Below are 15,364 nucleotides of genomic sequence, written 5' to 3'. Positions count from 1 at the left end.
TGCCTACCAGGCTGCCCCACCTTTGACACAGAGCTGCGTGAAGCGGAGCTCGCTGTTGTGGTCCCGCAGCATAAAGTGAAAATCCTCCCATGTCAGCTCCTCCTTGTCCTGGAATCCCGACTCCCGGAACATGGACTCCACCACCTCAGCCAGCTGGGTCTTGGACAGGCAGTTGTTGGAGATCTCAATGAAGGATCTGGGGTTGGGGGAGAGGAACCATCAGGCCCTGACTGGGGCCTGCGACCCAGACACAGGGCACACTGACTGCATCGCACCAAGTTCTCTGTACCCACGTGGAGGGGCCCCGACTGGCCAAATCCCAAGCCCCCTGCTAGTTGGAACAGCCTCTGGTTACATGGGTAAGGAGGAGGCCTCTGCCTTCCTTGGCCCTTCTGCTCTCTCCTTCAGGTCCCACCTCTTTGTCCTGGCATCCCTGCCCTGGCCCATTCTCCTGGCTGTCCCAGAGAACCAACCTCAGCATCCTGATGAACTCATCCTTGGAAATGAGGCCATTCCCATCAAAGTCGTACATGCGGAACATAAGGCGAGACTTTTCCTCAGGAGAGCCTGGGAGAGGGAGGACTCCATAAGGAGAGCCCCCGCCTGCCTGCCTGAACCCCCAGGCTGGCCAAAAGGGGCCTCACACCAGTGTGATGACCCACTTCTGGACACAGCAAGGGTTACTCTGCTTCCTGACCCCGGCTTTCTGGGCATCTGCCATGGCTGGAGACCTGGTCCCAGGGCTTCCCCACCTCCAACAGATCCAGCCCCTGTCCAGCCTCTCCTATCATTCCCTCCTCCCTCACCTTTCATGAAGACCACCAGGATGTCCAGGAACTCTCGGAAGGACAGGTAGCCATTGCCATCCTTGTCAGCCAGAGAGAACATGGACTCCACAAACATGTCCTGGGGCTTGAGGCCCAGGGACTCGGCAAACTCGGCCCTGGTCAGCTCGCAGGTCAGGGCCTCCCGCACCTTCTGGGAGGAGTCCAGGGGCAGGGTCCCTGCGTCGGCCTGGTTGATGTCCAGCACCTGCACTTGGGCAGGAGCAGAGGGAGGGAGAGGAGACAAGGTTTCCTTGACTTGAAGTTCAGCTGAGCCCTGTAGGAGCCACCTTTTGAGGTGTCTGCCCAGGACCCCCTCTGCTAGGAGGCCCTATGGTGGTGCCTGAGGCCATGTTTGTTCTACAGAACCCTGACCCTCTGTCTTAGCTGACTGGACAGGGGACTCACTTGGAATTAAGAAGTGTGAGGTCTGTCTTGACTTGAGCGCAAGAAAGCTCAGAAAGTGTGGACCACTCTCTTCCTCCAAGTGCTCAGCCACTTAGAGACCAAGTAAGGCAAAGGCAGCCTAGGACACGAATGGCCTCATTGGCTGACAGCTTTCCTTTTCTAGGTCCTTTCAGGCCAGGTTGATGTCCTCTCTTTGGAATTCCTGAGACATCTCTGTATTCTCAGAGTCAAGTGACCCTTTGTCAATGCTAGCTTATTGGGGTTTCTCTTATTTATATGTAAAAAAAGTTTTAACTAAGACAAGGCTTCAGCTGGGTTGAGGAAAAGCTGGGATTGGGAAAGGGGAATTCTCATTGTGGCCATCCCCAGCCCACCCAGAGGCTGCCCCAGTATGAGATAACAGACAGTGAGGAAGCAGGCAGGCCACAGGCCACAGTACCTGTCTTTCCTGCCTGTCAAGTGAGGTGCCTACTCCAAGTCTGGTGATGGTCTCATGAGGTAAACCTTACAGCTTCAAACAAGGTACTGTAGTGGAAAGAGCCTAGGGCTGGAGGCGAGAGACCTGGGTTCATGTCCCAACTCTGTCACCTGCTTGCTGAATGACCTCAGGCAAGTCTCTTCGGTTGCCTGGGATTCATTTCCCCATCTGCCCTACTTATCTCACAGGTTTATTGAGAGACCAACAAAAGTAGTTGTGTTGAAAATGTTCTGAAAGCTGAAATCACTGTGCAGATATGAGACACTGACAGCCACCCCCAGGATATATCAGCACACTTTGTGTCTCAGCACAGGGAGTTCCCATAGCCCCGATGGATCCTGAATGAATGGAGATGCCCAGTCCTGCCTGGGCTGTAGGAAGGAGTCACCCAGCTGAGGGTCCCTCTGTTCTTGTACATATTCAAGTTCAACTTGTTTGTCCTCAAATGACTTTAAATCATGTTCCTGGCACAGAGTAAATGTCTGTTCAATGGATGCTTCTCTCATGAATCCTCTCCCCAACCACATGATCCTGCTCTTTCTCCTCAAACATTAATTTTTTTGCTCTTCCATGGAGCCCTCTTTTCAGTCCCTCCTGTTCCTTTCCTCTGACCCAAAACTTGTCCAACTTTAAGTCCTTGCCAAGTATCACCTCCATCATGATCTCACAGCAGGCTGAAGACTCACTGTCTTCTCTGAGCTCCTGGATCGATGATTTCCTGAATCACTTTTGTAGCCTCCATTCTTTGCCAGTTATCTTCCTTTCTGTGCATGTTCCATCTCCCCAGTGGAAGGATAAGCTTCTTCAGTGGGAGAACCATGCTGTAGTTATCTTTTTTTTTTTTTTTTTTAATTGAGATGGAGTCTTACTCTGTTGCCCAGGCTGGAATGCAGTGGTGCGATCTCGGCTCACTGCAACCTCTGCCTCCCAGGTTCAAGTGAGTCTCCTGCCTCAGCCTCCCAAGTAGCTGGGATTACAGGCACCCGCCACTACACCCGGCTAATTTTTGTATTTTTAGTAGAGACGGGGTTTTGCCATGTTCGCCATGAGGCCACCCCTGACCTCAAATGATCTACCTGCCCCACCTCCCAAAGTGCTAGGATTACAGGTGTGAGCCACTGCACCTGACCATATTTATCTTTATCTACCATGTTTCTCCACTCCACTACCCTGCTCCCAGGCTGCCTGTATTTTTGTGCCAGCTGTGGACTCAAGCCTCTGCATTTTTATCTTGTTTCCCTGTATCCTCCCGATCTCTCTCAGAAGTCTGCAAAGTGGACATCAATGCCCCATGGAGGGCTTTGGCAGCTGCACTCCCCCAAGAAGGGGTGAACAATATCCCTCATTGTGCCCACACTGCCTTGGGTCTCTACAGCCTTTGAGGCAGGCTGAGATGAGCGAGGATGGAAAGTCTGGGCAGCCCTGAGGAGAGCGATAAGCAACACATGCAGAGAAGCCCACTCCTGGGCATCCCCACAGTGGGGCCTTGTAGTTGGAGGTGGGGTTCAGGTGGGGCAGGGGCAACTCCTTATGATAAAGTCTGGTGATGCATCCAAAATTGCAATAGACTTGATTATTAGCTGAGAACTCTGGGCTCTGACTTCACCTCGAGTCACCCCATGGCCTCATGCAGGTAAGGATGCCACCACAGCATAAGGACTGATCTGGTCTCATGTACACACCTGGGAGAAAAGGTGCCTGAAAAAGGTCTCCAGGAGGTGGCTCCGCTGCTCCCGCGTCACAGCTGCTCTCATCAGCTCCTGCTCCCGCAGCTCCCACTCCTGGATGCTCAACCCGCTCTCCTTCAGAGCTCCCCGGAGATTTTCCACCAGCGCCTGCCGCTCTTCCTCCAAGTTAAACAGCAGCACCTAAGGGGGCAGCCCGAGCAAAAGCAACCATCTGCCAAGGCCTCTTGAGGTTAGGCAGTTTATGTGGGTTATGTCAGAGGGGCCACTGGGGTGGCCTTGCAAAAGAGATATTGTATCTCCTTTTACAGAAGAGGAAAGGGGCTTAGTAGGGTTAAGTGACTTGCTGATAGGTGCAGAGTTTGCATTTAAAGGCACATGTACAAAGACATTCTTCCCTCTATTCCGTAATAGAGAAGGGAGAGGAGGGCAGGAAGGCCAGAGGATGGAGGGGATCATGGGCCAGGCCTCTGATTTAGCTCTCCTACAAAATCTCTAAAAATTCACTACATCCTGAGATAAGAGGACAGGGAAGAGGGCTTTGCTTCTTCCAAGGACACCCAGCTGGGACCTGACAGGTTGTCCTTAGAAAAGGAGGAGGCAGACTGTGGTTGCAAGAGTTAGGAGTAAACCATGGAGATTATGTCATCCAGCAGACCCGGAGCAGGATAAATGTGTCCAAGTTTATCTCTCTATCAGGTACTCCACCCGGGAACAAGAAGCCGGACTCCTGCACAGTAACTATCATTTCCTGCCTCCTGACCCCATGCTCCTTCCCCTCCACCTGGCTGCCTCCCTGGCCTTGGCTGTGGACAAGGAGCCAGATGCCAGCTGAGCCATACCAGGTCATACTCCTTGGGGATCTTGAGCAGCAGAGTGCGGCGTCCACGGTTGCTGGACAGGACGAGGTTGACCTTCTGTGGAGGCTGCAGCTGGATGGTGCGGAGCACAGTGAGCCTGCCGTCTACCACACGGATCTGCCCGGGCTGCAGGTGCACGAGCACGGGCCGGTAGGGCTCCTTGCGGCCTTGCCATTCCAAAGCTAGGGGGAGAGAGACAGGGCTTCGTCAGCTGGGACCCATCAGAGGTACACTGGGAGGAAGAGGGCCAGCTCAGGGCTGAAATTAGATCGAGGCCTCCACAGTTCATTGTCCCCTTCTGGGGTACTGAGAGTCATTCCCTCCCTGAAAGCCTGGCTGTGCCTCTAGCCCCATGAAAAGAATAGTAACTATCATTTCCTGAATGCTTTCTATGTGCTCAATACTATACCAAGTGCTTTGCATGAACTATTTCATTTAATTATAAACCTGTGAGGTAGGTGCTAAAAAAAGGTTTAGAGAGATTCAAAAACCTGCCTAAGGCCCAATAGCCCATAGTGGTGGTGGAACCAAGATTCCAATCCCAGTCTGACTCTGGCCCTTCATTAATCACTTCTCTGTTGCCTGGAGTTCCAGCGAGAGATGCTACAAATCAGCAGTTCCCAGGGATTCGTAAGTCACAGTGACCCTGTAAGGTCTAGGCAGGGTCCAATGACTGCTGCACATGAGGAACTCCGGAGGCTGCAGGACTCCAGGTCCAACTTCTGCTTAATGCCACTGTGGCCTTGCCTGCAGTCCTAGAAAAGGGAGGCCTTTTCCTTAGGCTGCTGGGGTGGAGGTGGGTAGCTGTAGCGCTGAGCCATGTCCTCCCTACCTCCATCCTGGCCAGCCCTAGGCCTACCTTCCATGCCTCCCACGAGCTTCTCAGACACGATGCTCTGGCGGTCCTGGCCTTGGAGCCTCTTGAAATTTCTCATCCGGAGCCGGGCAACAATCCAGGCGCTGAGCAGGCTCACTGGGAGGGCAGAGGCAGAGGCTCAGGGAGAGGTGGGGGTCTAGGGGATGGAAGCGGCTCCTTTCTCAGCTCCTTTCCTGGCAATACCACCTATTGTCCCCACCTCCTAGGTCAGCTTGCTCAATTGTTTCAAATTGGGAAGGTCCCTGGGGGAAGCTGCTCAGCATCCCATGGGGAGCTTTGGGTAGCATCTAAGATACCCACCCTGCCTCCTCAGATTCCATCACTCACATCCCCTCCTAGACAGAGACTAAGTCCAGAGTCCTTGTGTCAGAGACTAGACTCACCCCACCAGGCTGCTAGCTGACCCACACACAGCCTTGCCAAAGACTAAGCCCCAAGCCCTCACTTCAGCGACTATGTCTGCCCCAGCCCTCCCTTCCTCCCTCCCTTCCTTCCTTCCTTCCTTCCTTCCTTCCTTCCTTCCTTTCTTCCTTCCCTCCCTCCCTCCTTCCATTCTCTCTCTCTCTCTTTCTTTTTTTGACAGAGTTTCGCTCTTGTTGCCCAGGCTGGAGTGCAATGGCGTGATCTAAGGTCACCGCAACCTCTGCCTCCCGGATTCAATTGATTCTCCTGCCTCAGCCTCCCAAGTAGCTGGGATTACAGGCATGCACCACCATGCCCAGTTAATTTTGTATTTTTAGTAGAGACAGGGTTTCTCCATGTTGATCAGGCTGGTCTCGAACTCCTGACCTTAGGTGATCCACCTGCCTCGGCCTCTCAAAGTGTTGGGATTACAGGCATGAGCCACGGCGCCCGGCCTTAGCCATTGTTCTTAAACAGGGATTTGCGTCTTACAGTCCTCTAGGCTCAGGCCTGCAAAAAGCCGTGGATTATAGATTCCCCCTGGCTCCTGACCAATGCTGGGCCCTGGGAGGAGTCCCAGGAAAACAGGGAGGCAATTCTCCCTGGAGCTGACTTCTCTGTAGGTCAGACACTTCTCTTGTCCCTTCCTCCTCTAGTGTTTCATTCTCCTACCCAGAGGGACCATGCTCTGTGTGGTTTGCGTGGTTTGCTGTCATTAGTGGAACCACCCAAACTGCATCCCCTAGCTTGCATCTCTCTCCCCACCCCACTCTGTCCATCATTTTACCCAAAGGGAAGCAGCAGAGGGTCCCGATGGTGACCCCGAAGCCAAATCCACTGCCCTCAAAATAGTCACGAACAACAGAAGGAGCACATGCTGGCAGGCCTTCAGTGCTGAGCTGTCTCGGCTGCGGACAGGGGTCTCCTGGGAAGGCAGAGGAAACCAGCGTCCTGGGTGCTGGGCCACAGGGGCTGGCACAGGATCACTGAGGAGGTTAGGGTGGCAGAAAGGGGGTGGGGGCACTCTGGGTAGCTGAGGGGAAGGGGCTACCTTGGGTAACAAGTGGGGTAAAAAATGAATCCCAACCTCCATCTCTCCCTCACACACAGAAGTGTACACACACACACACACACACACACACACACACACACACGCTTCCCTCACTGCTGTAGGGTTGGGATATCCTCACTGCACTGAGCCCTCCTAATATTATACCTAGCCCCAGCTCCATCTCAGCCGAATGTGAATCTCCTCACCAGCTCTCTCTGAGTCTCATTTCTGCCCTCACTCAGCACTTCCTGGAGTTGTGCAGAGGGGACCCTACACAGCTGCAAGTGGTGGCCCTGGCACCTGGAGTTCCCAAGGGCAGAACCATAGCTCACTCCCCTCTTGGAGCACAGAGATTGACATTCAGCCACATTGAGCCAAGCCCAGAGCTGAAGAGGGACGAGGCTCCAGACCCACCACTCCTCCAGCCACCCCTTGGCCACTCACCTTTATGCCAGACAAAGACATTGGGCTGCAGAGCACTAGGGTCAATGTTGATAACAGCGACCAGCACGTCCCGCAGGGTGGTATTTCGGATTTCTTCAATCTCCTTCTTGGAGAACAGCCTAAGTTGGAGGAAGTAGAAGTCACTGGGATGGGAAGGGGATGCAGGCCTCCAGCAACCCCAGGCCCAAGGACCCAGGTGAGAAAATAGAACCCAGAGGTGTTGGGAAGGGGGTGGTGGGCTGGCTTGGAATCAAGGGCTCATGGGGGTTGTCTAAGGCCAGAAAGAGGGTCTGGGGCCCAGGCCGAGGTAGAGCCTGAGGCGGAGGCCCAGCATGCCTTACCCATTCCTGGTGTTCTCAAACCAGTAGCGGTCACCATCCCGCAGCCGCACAAATTGTTCAAGGACGATGGTGCTGAACAGAGGTCCAGGGTCCTGGTGGCTCTCCAGGAGTCCCCCAGGGAGCAGCTCTAGCCAGGATAAGTCCTGGTTGTACAGGGCAGCTGTGGCCTCCAGTACCTGGAACCAAGCAGGGGCAGAAGTAAGAGAAAGGACACTGCACCCACCCTAAGGCAAAGAGGTGGCTCCCAGGGATTAGCCCCAGGGATGATGATAATAAATGGCAGTAACAGTAACTCACTCCTATATAGTGCTTATTATGCCCCAGGCACTGCTCTGAGCGTTTTACATAAGTGAACTCCATGTATGGGAACCCTCTCACACATTCAGCTGCCTATTTTATAAAGTAAGAAAACAGCCAGCCAATCCCCATCCATAACTTGTTCTTGAAAAGGTATGAAAGTTGAAGGGACAAAATCAGAATGTGCAAAAGTTGAATGGCAGAATGATGTGTTATAAAAGGTTTCTATTCTTTAGAACTAAATTTTTTTTAATCAAATGCCTGATTATATATTGCCTTTTGGAGACAGTTTTCAAAAACATATCACCAGCATTTTCTACCTGACCTTTATTTTAGTTTTCTTTTCTCCACAGTGTAAATAGCACTTGACCAGCTTAATTCCACTGAGGCCCATTTGAAGCTAAAGATTTGCTACTTTTGGGATGCCTGGTGATTCCTATCTATATATTGATTTTATAAAGTTTACGAGCCCCCATGCTCACATCACTTCTTTATTGGCCTTTCGAATCTCCACTTTCCAATAATTTTATAAAATAGTCAGGGCGAAATACAATAGAATAGGCACACAACTGTAGAAACACTGCTGTGTCAAGATGGTAAGGTATCCCAATCTGGCCTCTTGGCTAGCAGCTGAACAGGACCCCTGTTCAGCACCATCATCCTTGACCAATTTGTGCGGCTGCGGGATGGTGACCGCTACTGGTTTGAGAACACCAGGAATGGGTAAGGCATGCTGGGCCTCCACCTCAGGCTCTACCTTGGCCTGGGCCACCAGTCCAGGTGATAGCTCAGGGTGTAACAGCTGACTCCTGAAAGGCGACTTAAACATCAGTGCAAGAAAGCACAGATTGTTCCTAAGTCAAGGACCTTCTATACCCACTCAGGAGGGTGGAGAGAACAGTAAAGAATAGTAAATGAGATAGTGCCTATTAAGTGCCTAGCAAACAATAGATGCTTAATACATGCTTGCTGGATCTGAACAATCCGAGTGCAAAGCCAAATCTTGCTGGTCTGGTAATCTTCATCCTGATATGTGATATTGGGAAAAGTGATCTCGGTAAGCCCTGCCCCTCCCATTAGGTGCTTGTCTCCTGCTCAAGTTTTACTGCCTATCTCCCATGTCTCAGGCCCACCTGCCTTATCCCTCCCACCCTACCCTCTACCCTCTGGGTCCTGACCCCTCCTCACAGTGTCATTGCTCCGGGAGAGTGCAGGGTTGATGTCCTGCCAGCGGGTAATGGGAGACAAGCCCAGTGCTGCCCTGGCCTTGGTGTAAGAGGGCAGGCCCAGATCCCGGCCCCGCTGCAGGCAGCTGGCCAGGTAGTCTGTGCGGGAAAACTTCAGAGGCCCAGGCCAGAAATCTGGAGACGAGATACCAGACAGTCTGAGGGAGCTCAGGGCTACCACAGCAGTCTCCAGTCCAGGCCCCAGGCCCCAACCAGCCCCAGGAGACTTGAGCCAGAAGGAGCCATGGTCAGCATGTCAGAAGCTCTCTCATCAGTGAGTGCAGTGCAGGCTCCCAGCCCCAGGCACCCCTTCATACCTGGCTCTGGAAGTCCAGCTGAGCCTCTTCCCAGAGGCCAGGAGATCACAACCTGCAGGGACAGCCTCAGACTCACCCCGCACATCTTCAACCAACACATGGTCCTCTCGCTCTGCGATCTGGGAGGCCATGCCCAACAGCAGTGCATCGACATCTTCAGCACTTTGTAGGCTTGGGTGCTTTATAGGTTGGGGGTGGGGAGGAGAGGGGTGTGGTTAATGGTGTCAGAGGTTAGACAGCCAGGCTCCCCCCGCACCATCATCCTTATCCCTGAGCCCACCCAGTCCTGCTGTTTGCTCCCAAACCGGTGGGACATTCCTCTTCTGCAGGTTGATTCCCCACTCAGGGTGAGGGGTGTCCCCATCCAAAGTCAGTGCTGCCTGACAGAGGTCTATACAAGTACAAGGGGTCTTAAAATTTTACTTTGACCTTGGGATACTTGACAGTGTGGTTGGCAAAGTCACTAGAAGATCTAGGTCTTAGTCCTCTGTTACTAACCAGCTGTATGACCTTGGGCAAGTCACAGGCCCTCTCTGAACTCAGTTTCCTTCCCTTAATAAAAAGGGACTCTGATGAGGGGGACACTGAGGCCTCTTTCAACTCAGCTCCAGGGCTCTGATTCTATGGCTTCTTTTTTCTTCCTCCCCACTCCCTTCCCCTTAGTAAACACTTTACACAAAGTATCTCATTTTGCTTTAAATTCATGATCAATGTTCTTCACCCATGCTGGCCTGATTTGGACGGATGGACAATCCCCAGTAATCTCTAAGAACCCCTGCTTCCTCCCCACCCCCCTCACACATATGCATTCACACACTGCCCGGGATGTGTGTCTAATGGGACGTTTCCTTGGGGCAAGTGAGACTAGTTGGGGCACTCCAAGGCCTACAGGATGCCCAAAGCTGTCGAGGGAGAGGGAAAACGTGGGAGGGAGCAACGAAGGCAGAACCATACCTGCACAGGTCCCACTGGCTCTCCCACAGCCCTGAGGTTGGGGTGGTGGGTTGGCCTTTGGCCATGTTCAGCTACCTGGTCACCTCAGAATTTGTAGGGGAGATGCCTGAGGTCCTCCAGGCTGCCTCCTTCACCCCAGCCTATCCCAGCTGCCCGCCTCAGCCTTACTGCCCACTTTCACCATGCACTCACACACACACACACATACACACACACACGCATGCACACACACATATCCACCACATATGTGGCCCCCAGCTCAGACCTCACGGCTCCAGTAGCTGTTGCAGACCCGGAGAGCTCTGGAGACACTTGAATTCCGATTGATGACCCCCTGGAAGTGGCAGCTGGCATTTCTGAAATGCAAGGAGCAGGGAGATGGTGATTGAGACAATGAGGTTATAATGTCAGGCATCAGTTCTGGTCTCCGAGGCGGTAGCCAGGGACCCCAGGCCATCGTCTTTCCGAGGTGGTGTGTGGTTGGGACCTTGGTACATCCTGGAGGATCTGACTTTTGGAAGGTCCCACCCACAACATCAGACCAAATATCTAAAATGTATTCACAGCTCATTAACACGCACTCTCTCTCTCTGACTCTCTCTCAATATATGTATATACACACACATATAAAATATATATATATATACACACAGTTACGTGTACAATATATGTGTACATATATACCTTTTTAAAGGATTCAAAAATTGTTCTTTCAAAACTACTTGTCTATGAATAACCCGGTTGGCTATTTCTCAGACACTATCAGGCATACCCCAGAGATTATTCCAGAGTAAATCTAATCTATGAATTGTTTTAAATTATAAAGCAATTGTAAAAATATAAACAGACATGCTTTGTTTCATATACATATACATACATATACATTATTTAAATCTGTCTTTTTTTTTTTTTTTTGAGATGGAGTTTCACTCTTGTTGTCCAGGCCGGAGTGCAACGGCACGATCTTGGCTCACCACAACCTCTGCCTTCCGGGTTCAAGTGATTTTTCTGCCTCAGCCTCCCGAGTGGCTGGGATTACAGGCACGCACCACCATGCCTGGCTAATTTTGTATTTTTCTTTTTTTTTTTTTTAGTAGAGACGAGGTTTCTGCATGTTGATCAGGCTGGTGGTCTCTAACTCCCGACCTCAGGTGAACCACCCACCTCAGGCTCCCAAAGTGCTGGGATTACAGGCATGAGCCACCGCGCCTGGCCTATGTCTTTTTAAAGTTCGCTTTTCATTATTTTGAAGCCAGTATTTTCCTTCAGATTGCACACATTTTAGAACCCTCTGCCCCTAAAAGGTTGCAGGCCCTGGGCCCTGTGATTATAGCTAAAAATGTCCCCAGTGTAGTGTCCAGATATGAGGTTTAGATCAGTGGGCTCTGTGACACCCTCTGAACCTTTATTACTCTATATTTAATGGTGGGGGGGGAGGGTATATCTACACCAGCAGCAGGAGAATGGAAGTAAAAATACTTAAAAACCACAGTGATGTATCTTTTAAAACAATTGTTTTTCTTCCCCTCTCTATTCGTCGTTCCCTTGGGGACACTTCAGACTGATAATCCTGTACAGAGGGCTCCTGAGGGCAGATTTTCCTCAGTTGACAGCCCCATCCCTCCCAGCACACAAACCTTTGAGCCCCTCCCTCACCTCATGTAGACGCCAGGGGGCACCATGGTGGAGAGGAACTGCTCAGAGGCCGCCACGAACTCCGAGGAGATGCTGGGGTCCAGAAATGGCCGGTATCCTGGAGAAATAGGAGAAGAGAGGACAGAAGAATTTAGCCCTAAAATCCCCAACGTACTCCCCACCCCACCCCGCAAAACACACGTAAGCTCTCCCATCCTCCTTCCCCACTCCCTCACCTGTATACTCCGGGGGTCTTTTCTGCAGGAAGCTGGGCAGCCACTCATACACAGCGATGTTCTGAGGGGCAGAGAGGGGCGAGGGGAGGCACGAGTTGGATGGGGCGGGGCCTGGAAGGGTCTGAGCCCAAGGACGGCTTCCGTGTGGAGATGAGGACCGGGCAGGGTCAGTCATGGGAGAAGCAACTCAAACAGGAGCGGTGTGAGGCCTGTCCCCCCAAGGAACCAGGGGATTTGAGGGAGTGGGGGGTGGGGAGGTGATAAATAATAATCACCAGCCAGATTTCTCCTATAAACAGCGCGTGCCTCCCTATCATTTACAGGGGCTTCCCTAGACCTCCGCTGTCTGGGGAGGGGTTTCTGGGTGGAGGTTGTCCACAGATGGGGAGCTCCATGGGGCAACCCAGGTGCAAGCCCACGGGAGGGAGGACGTCGCGGGGCGCGGACGGCTGACCTGGTAGGTGGCGATGACCCTCTTGCGCGCGTGCTGGAACAGCTCCTCGTCCCCCCAGTCTGGGTGCTGGCGGGCCAGCCTCTGCGCCCACAGGTTGTGGTAGCGGAACCAGAGCAGGCCCAGCGCCTGCAGGAAGGGTTCCCGGTTCCCTCGCTCCGCCCCGAAGGCTGCATCCGACGTGGGGGCGCAGGGGAGGAGATGAGCGGTAGCGTGATCGTGATCGGGGGAGCCCACACTCGCAGACCCCCAGCCGGCCCCGTCCCGCCCCCGCGGCCTCACCGTACAGCCCCCGGGGCCCGTTCTGCCCGGTGGTGGGATCGGGCGCCGCCCACATGAGCAGGGGGTTCTGAGAGTCTCGGGGGAAAGCGGGGTCGGGCCCCGACGCCAGCTGTCCCCCGGAGAAGCTCCGCAGCGCGTCGCTCCAGGAGTGCGAGGAGCCATAGATGGCGCTGCCGTCCAGCCAGCCCGTCACCTGGTTGGTCTGCGGGGCACGCGACGGGTGAGCCGGGGTCGAGGGGCGGTGGCGAGCTAGGGAAGGCCGGGGCCTGGCGGGTGTCCGAGGCTGGGGAGTGGGCGCCTCTCCCCTCCAGGCCCTGCCAGGCCCGAAGCCCTGGCCCCACCTGGCTGGGGTGCGGTCCCTTCCAGCCGCCTTCCCCGCCTCACCAGGTCCCGGGGGTTGCTGGGACTCCGTCCGGTCTCGGGGTCCCAGCGGCTCCTCTGGAAGGGCAGCACCACGTCCCCGCGCTGGTCGGGGTCGAACACGGGGTCTCCGGGCGGGATGCGGATGTTGAGGAACTCTGCGGGGCAGCCGGGCGTTTCCACGCTCACCAGGTCCGAGAGCACGTGATAGCCTGCGGGCAATGCAGGAGCGGGTGCTAGGGCAAACGGAGGGCCACTTTCCTTCCTACCCTAGGTATCCAGTCTCCTTCCCTCCCCTGAAGCTTCAAAAGACTCAGCAGCAATTATGGGCAAGTCCAAGCCTTGACCTCAGGCACTCCCTCCCAGTCTTTTGTCTTTTCTGTCCCTCTGTGCCTACACCTGATCCGAGCTGTTGTCATTGACAGTTTGGCTTTCTCCTTGGTAACTGGGAGGTGCCCTGTGTGTGTGCCTAGGCAAACGGGCTGGCAGCACCAGCTCCAACACGCAGCAGGAGCCAGGCATTCCTGATGGGCCAGCCACCAATCCTGTCACCGGGGCAAGCCACCCTATCACCCCCACTTTGCCTTCCCCTCAGTCCACTCTGCCAGAATCAGAACCCTGCCCTGAGCCTGTCCTAGAAGCCATGGGGCAATGCCTAAGAACCGGGTCCCACGGAGAGGCCCTCCCAGATTATTTTCATGTTTCTGCCTCTACCACCCCCTTACCCCTACCAACAACCCAACATGGAGGGATGCCCCTTTTCCCTAACCCCACCCCTCATCTTTCTGCGTGAGGCAGATTTCTGCCTCCCCAACCAGAGTTCACTTCAGCATGGATCCTCTCTCCACCTGCTTCTACCCCTACCATACCCCACTGCCTCCTCCACCTCTCACCCTCATCCCTCAGGCCCTCTATCACTTCTCTCTCATCCTCTGACCCCTCTTCACAGGCAGAGGTGTCCAGCTGACCCCACCAGCTTCCTTCCCCAGAGGTTGAAGTTCTCACCAAAGAAGATCCCCAACACTGTGCGGTTTCGTAGGGAGGCCAGCCCTGCAGGGCCCCTTGAGATGGTGTTGCTAAGGTCTCGGGGGTTGGGCAGGTAGGGTTCTCCCAAGGGCTGGTACACGCCATCTGCATAGCTGGCTGGGACCAGGCGCTGCAGCCGGGAGCCTGGGTTAGGAGGGGTAAGAATAAGGATGAATCTTCAGGGGGCATTCTTGACCCCCTCTCTCCCAGGCTTCCCTCTATGTCATGGATCCTAAAACCTTGGAAATGGATGGCCTTTGCTGGTACTTGCCAGCTCTTGCCCCGCAGCACTCAGTACCCCCCGGCCCTGGGGTTCTCTCCCCACTTGGCTCTCACTTACCTTTGCTGCCCCATCTGTGCTCCATGAGGTTGTTGTACCACCCATCAAATCGCTGCACCTCCCACGAAATGGGGTTCTGAGCTCCTGTGTGAGAATGGAGGGAAAGGGCAGCTGGACAAGTCAGTGTGTGAGAGGACAGGCAGTCCTGCCGTATATGGGTGCTGTGAGCCTGGCACTTGGAGCAGCAGAAAGTGGATACCTGGAGTGGATGTGAGAGGTAGGGTGCAGAGGGAAAAACCAGGGCAAAGTAGTGTCCAAACTCAAGCCAGATCTTTAAGCTGCTCAGTGGGGGAGACATGGCAGGGAGCCAAAAAGCAGTGGAGCAGGGAGCTGTGTGCTGACAGATGACCTCAGAGAGGGAGAGAGGGCTGGAGGAGAGCAGTGGCGATGGGGAATAGGATGCAGGGGACTTTATTCCCGTTAATCTTTAGCTCCCTGAGGGGACACAACAGGACAGAATCCATCCCCAGCCCTAAGACACCGCACAGAGCAAGAGCCAGCCACACTCTATACCCGAGAAGGACATGTCATTCTGTTACCTATCCCTGGGCAGGGTCAGTGTGGTGAGGGGACTAGTCCTCTCTGGCTGAGCAGAGCCCAGGGCAAGGGTGTGGTGTTGCTACTGCTTTTTTCCCCAATTTCTTGGGTAGGACCAGGGACTGGACTGGTGATGTGGATGACTTTGCCCCTTCTCTGGGGCATCTTGTCCCCCATACAATTCCTCCTCTTGATCCTGTTGTACTCTCCAAAATGAGGGTCCAGGAGGGAGCACTCAGCTGCTGGGGAAAGAACTAAGGAATGAGGGACAGAGGGAAGATCCAGAATGGATAATGGAATCAGGGACGGAGCAGGGATCTTTCTGATCAGTAG

General features: G+C 53.9%; 1 protein-coding gene across 1 annotated transcript in view; it reads right to left on the bottom strand.

The window, feature by feature from the left end:
- The window catches only part of DUOX1 (dual oxidase 1), a 33,562-nt gene that overhangs the window by 17,040 nt on the left and 1,158 nt on the right, over positions 1-15,364 (bottom strand). Inside the window, exons 2-20 of the mRNA XM_032174335.2 lie at positions 14,495-14,578; positions 14,134-14,298; positions 13,153-13,340; positions 12,769-12,970; positions 12,490-12,656; positions 12,036-12,096; positions 11,821-11,917; positions 10,430-10,520; positions 9,287-9,389; positions 8,856-9,028; positions 7,371-7,546; positions 7,030-7,148; positions 6,322-6,459; positions 5,115-5,228; positions 4,238-4,437; positions 3,393-3,578; positions 807-1,032; positions 474-567; positions 21-196 (exon numbers count right to left, since the gene is read on the bottom strand). Coding sequence (XP_032030226.1) covers positions 21-196; positions 474-567; positions 807-1,032; positions 3,393-3,578; positions 4,238-4,437; positions 5,115-5,228; positions 6,322-6,459; positions 7,030-7,148; positions 7,371-7,546; positions 8,856-9,028; positions 9,287-9,389; positions 10,430-10,520; positions 11,821-11,917; positions 12,036-12,096; positions 12,490-12,656; positions 12,769-12,970; positions 13,153-13,340; positions 14,134-14,298; positions 14,495-14,578 — 2,760 coding nt within the window. The remainder of the gene's footprint in view (positions 1-20; positions 197-473; positions 568-806; positions 1,033-3,392; positions 3,579-4,237; positions 4,438-5,114; positions 5,229-6,321; positions 6,460-7,029; positions 7,149-7,370; positions 7,547-8,855; positions 9,029-9,286; positions 9,390-10,429; positions 10,521-11,820; positions 11,918-12,035; positions 12,097-12,489; positions 12,657-12,768; positions 12,971-13,152; positions 13,341-14,133; positions 14,299-14,494; positions 14,579-15,364) is intronic.

This window comes from Hylobates moloch, unplaced genomic scaffold (genome assembly GCF_009828535.3).
Source record: "Hylobates moloch isolate HMO894 unplaced genomic scaffold, HMol_V3 SCAFFOLD_14, whole genome shotgun sequence".
In the NCBI taxonomy this organism is placed as follows: Eukaryota; Metazoa; Chordata; class Mammalia; order Primates; family Hylobatidae; genus Hylobates; species Hylobates moloch.
The sequence above is the reverse complement of the archived record's forward strand: the minus strand, read 5'-3'. Positions and strand labels throughout refer to the sequence as shown.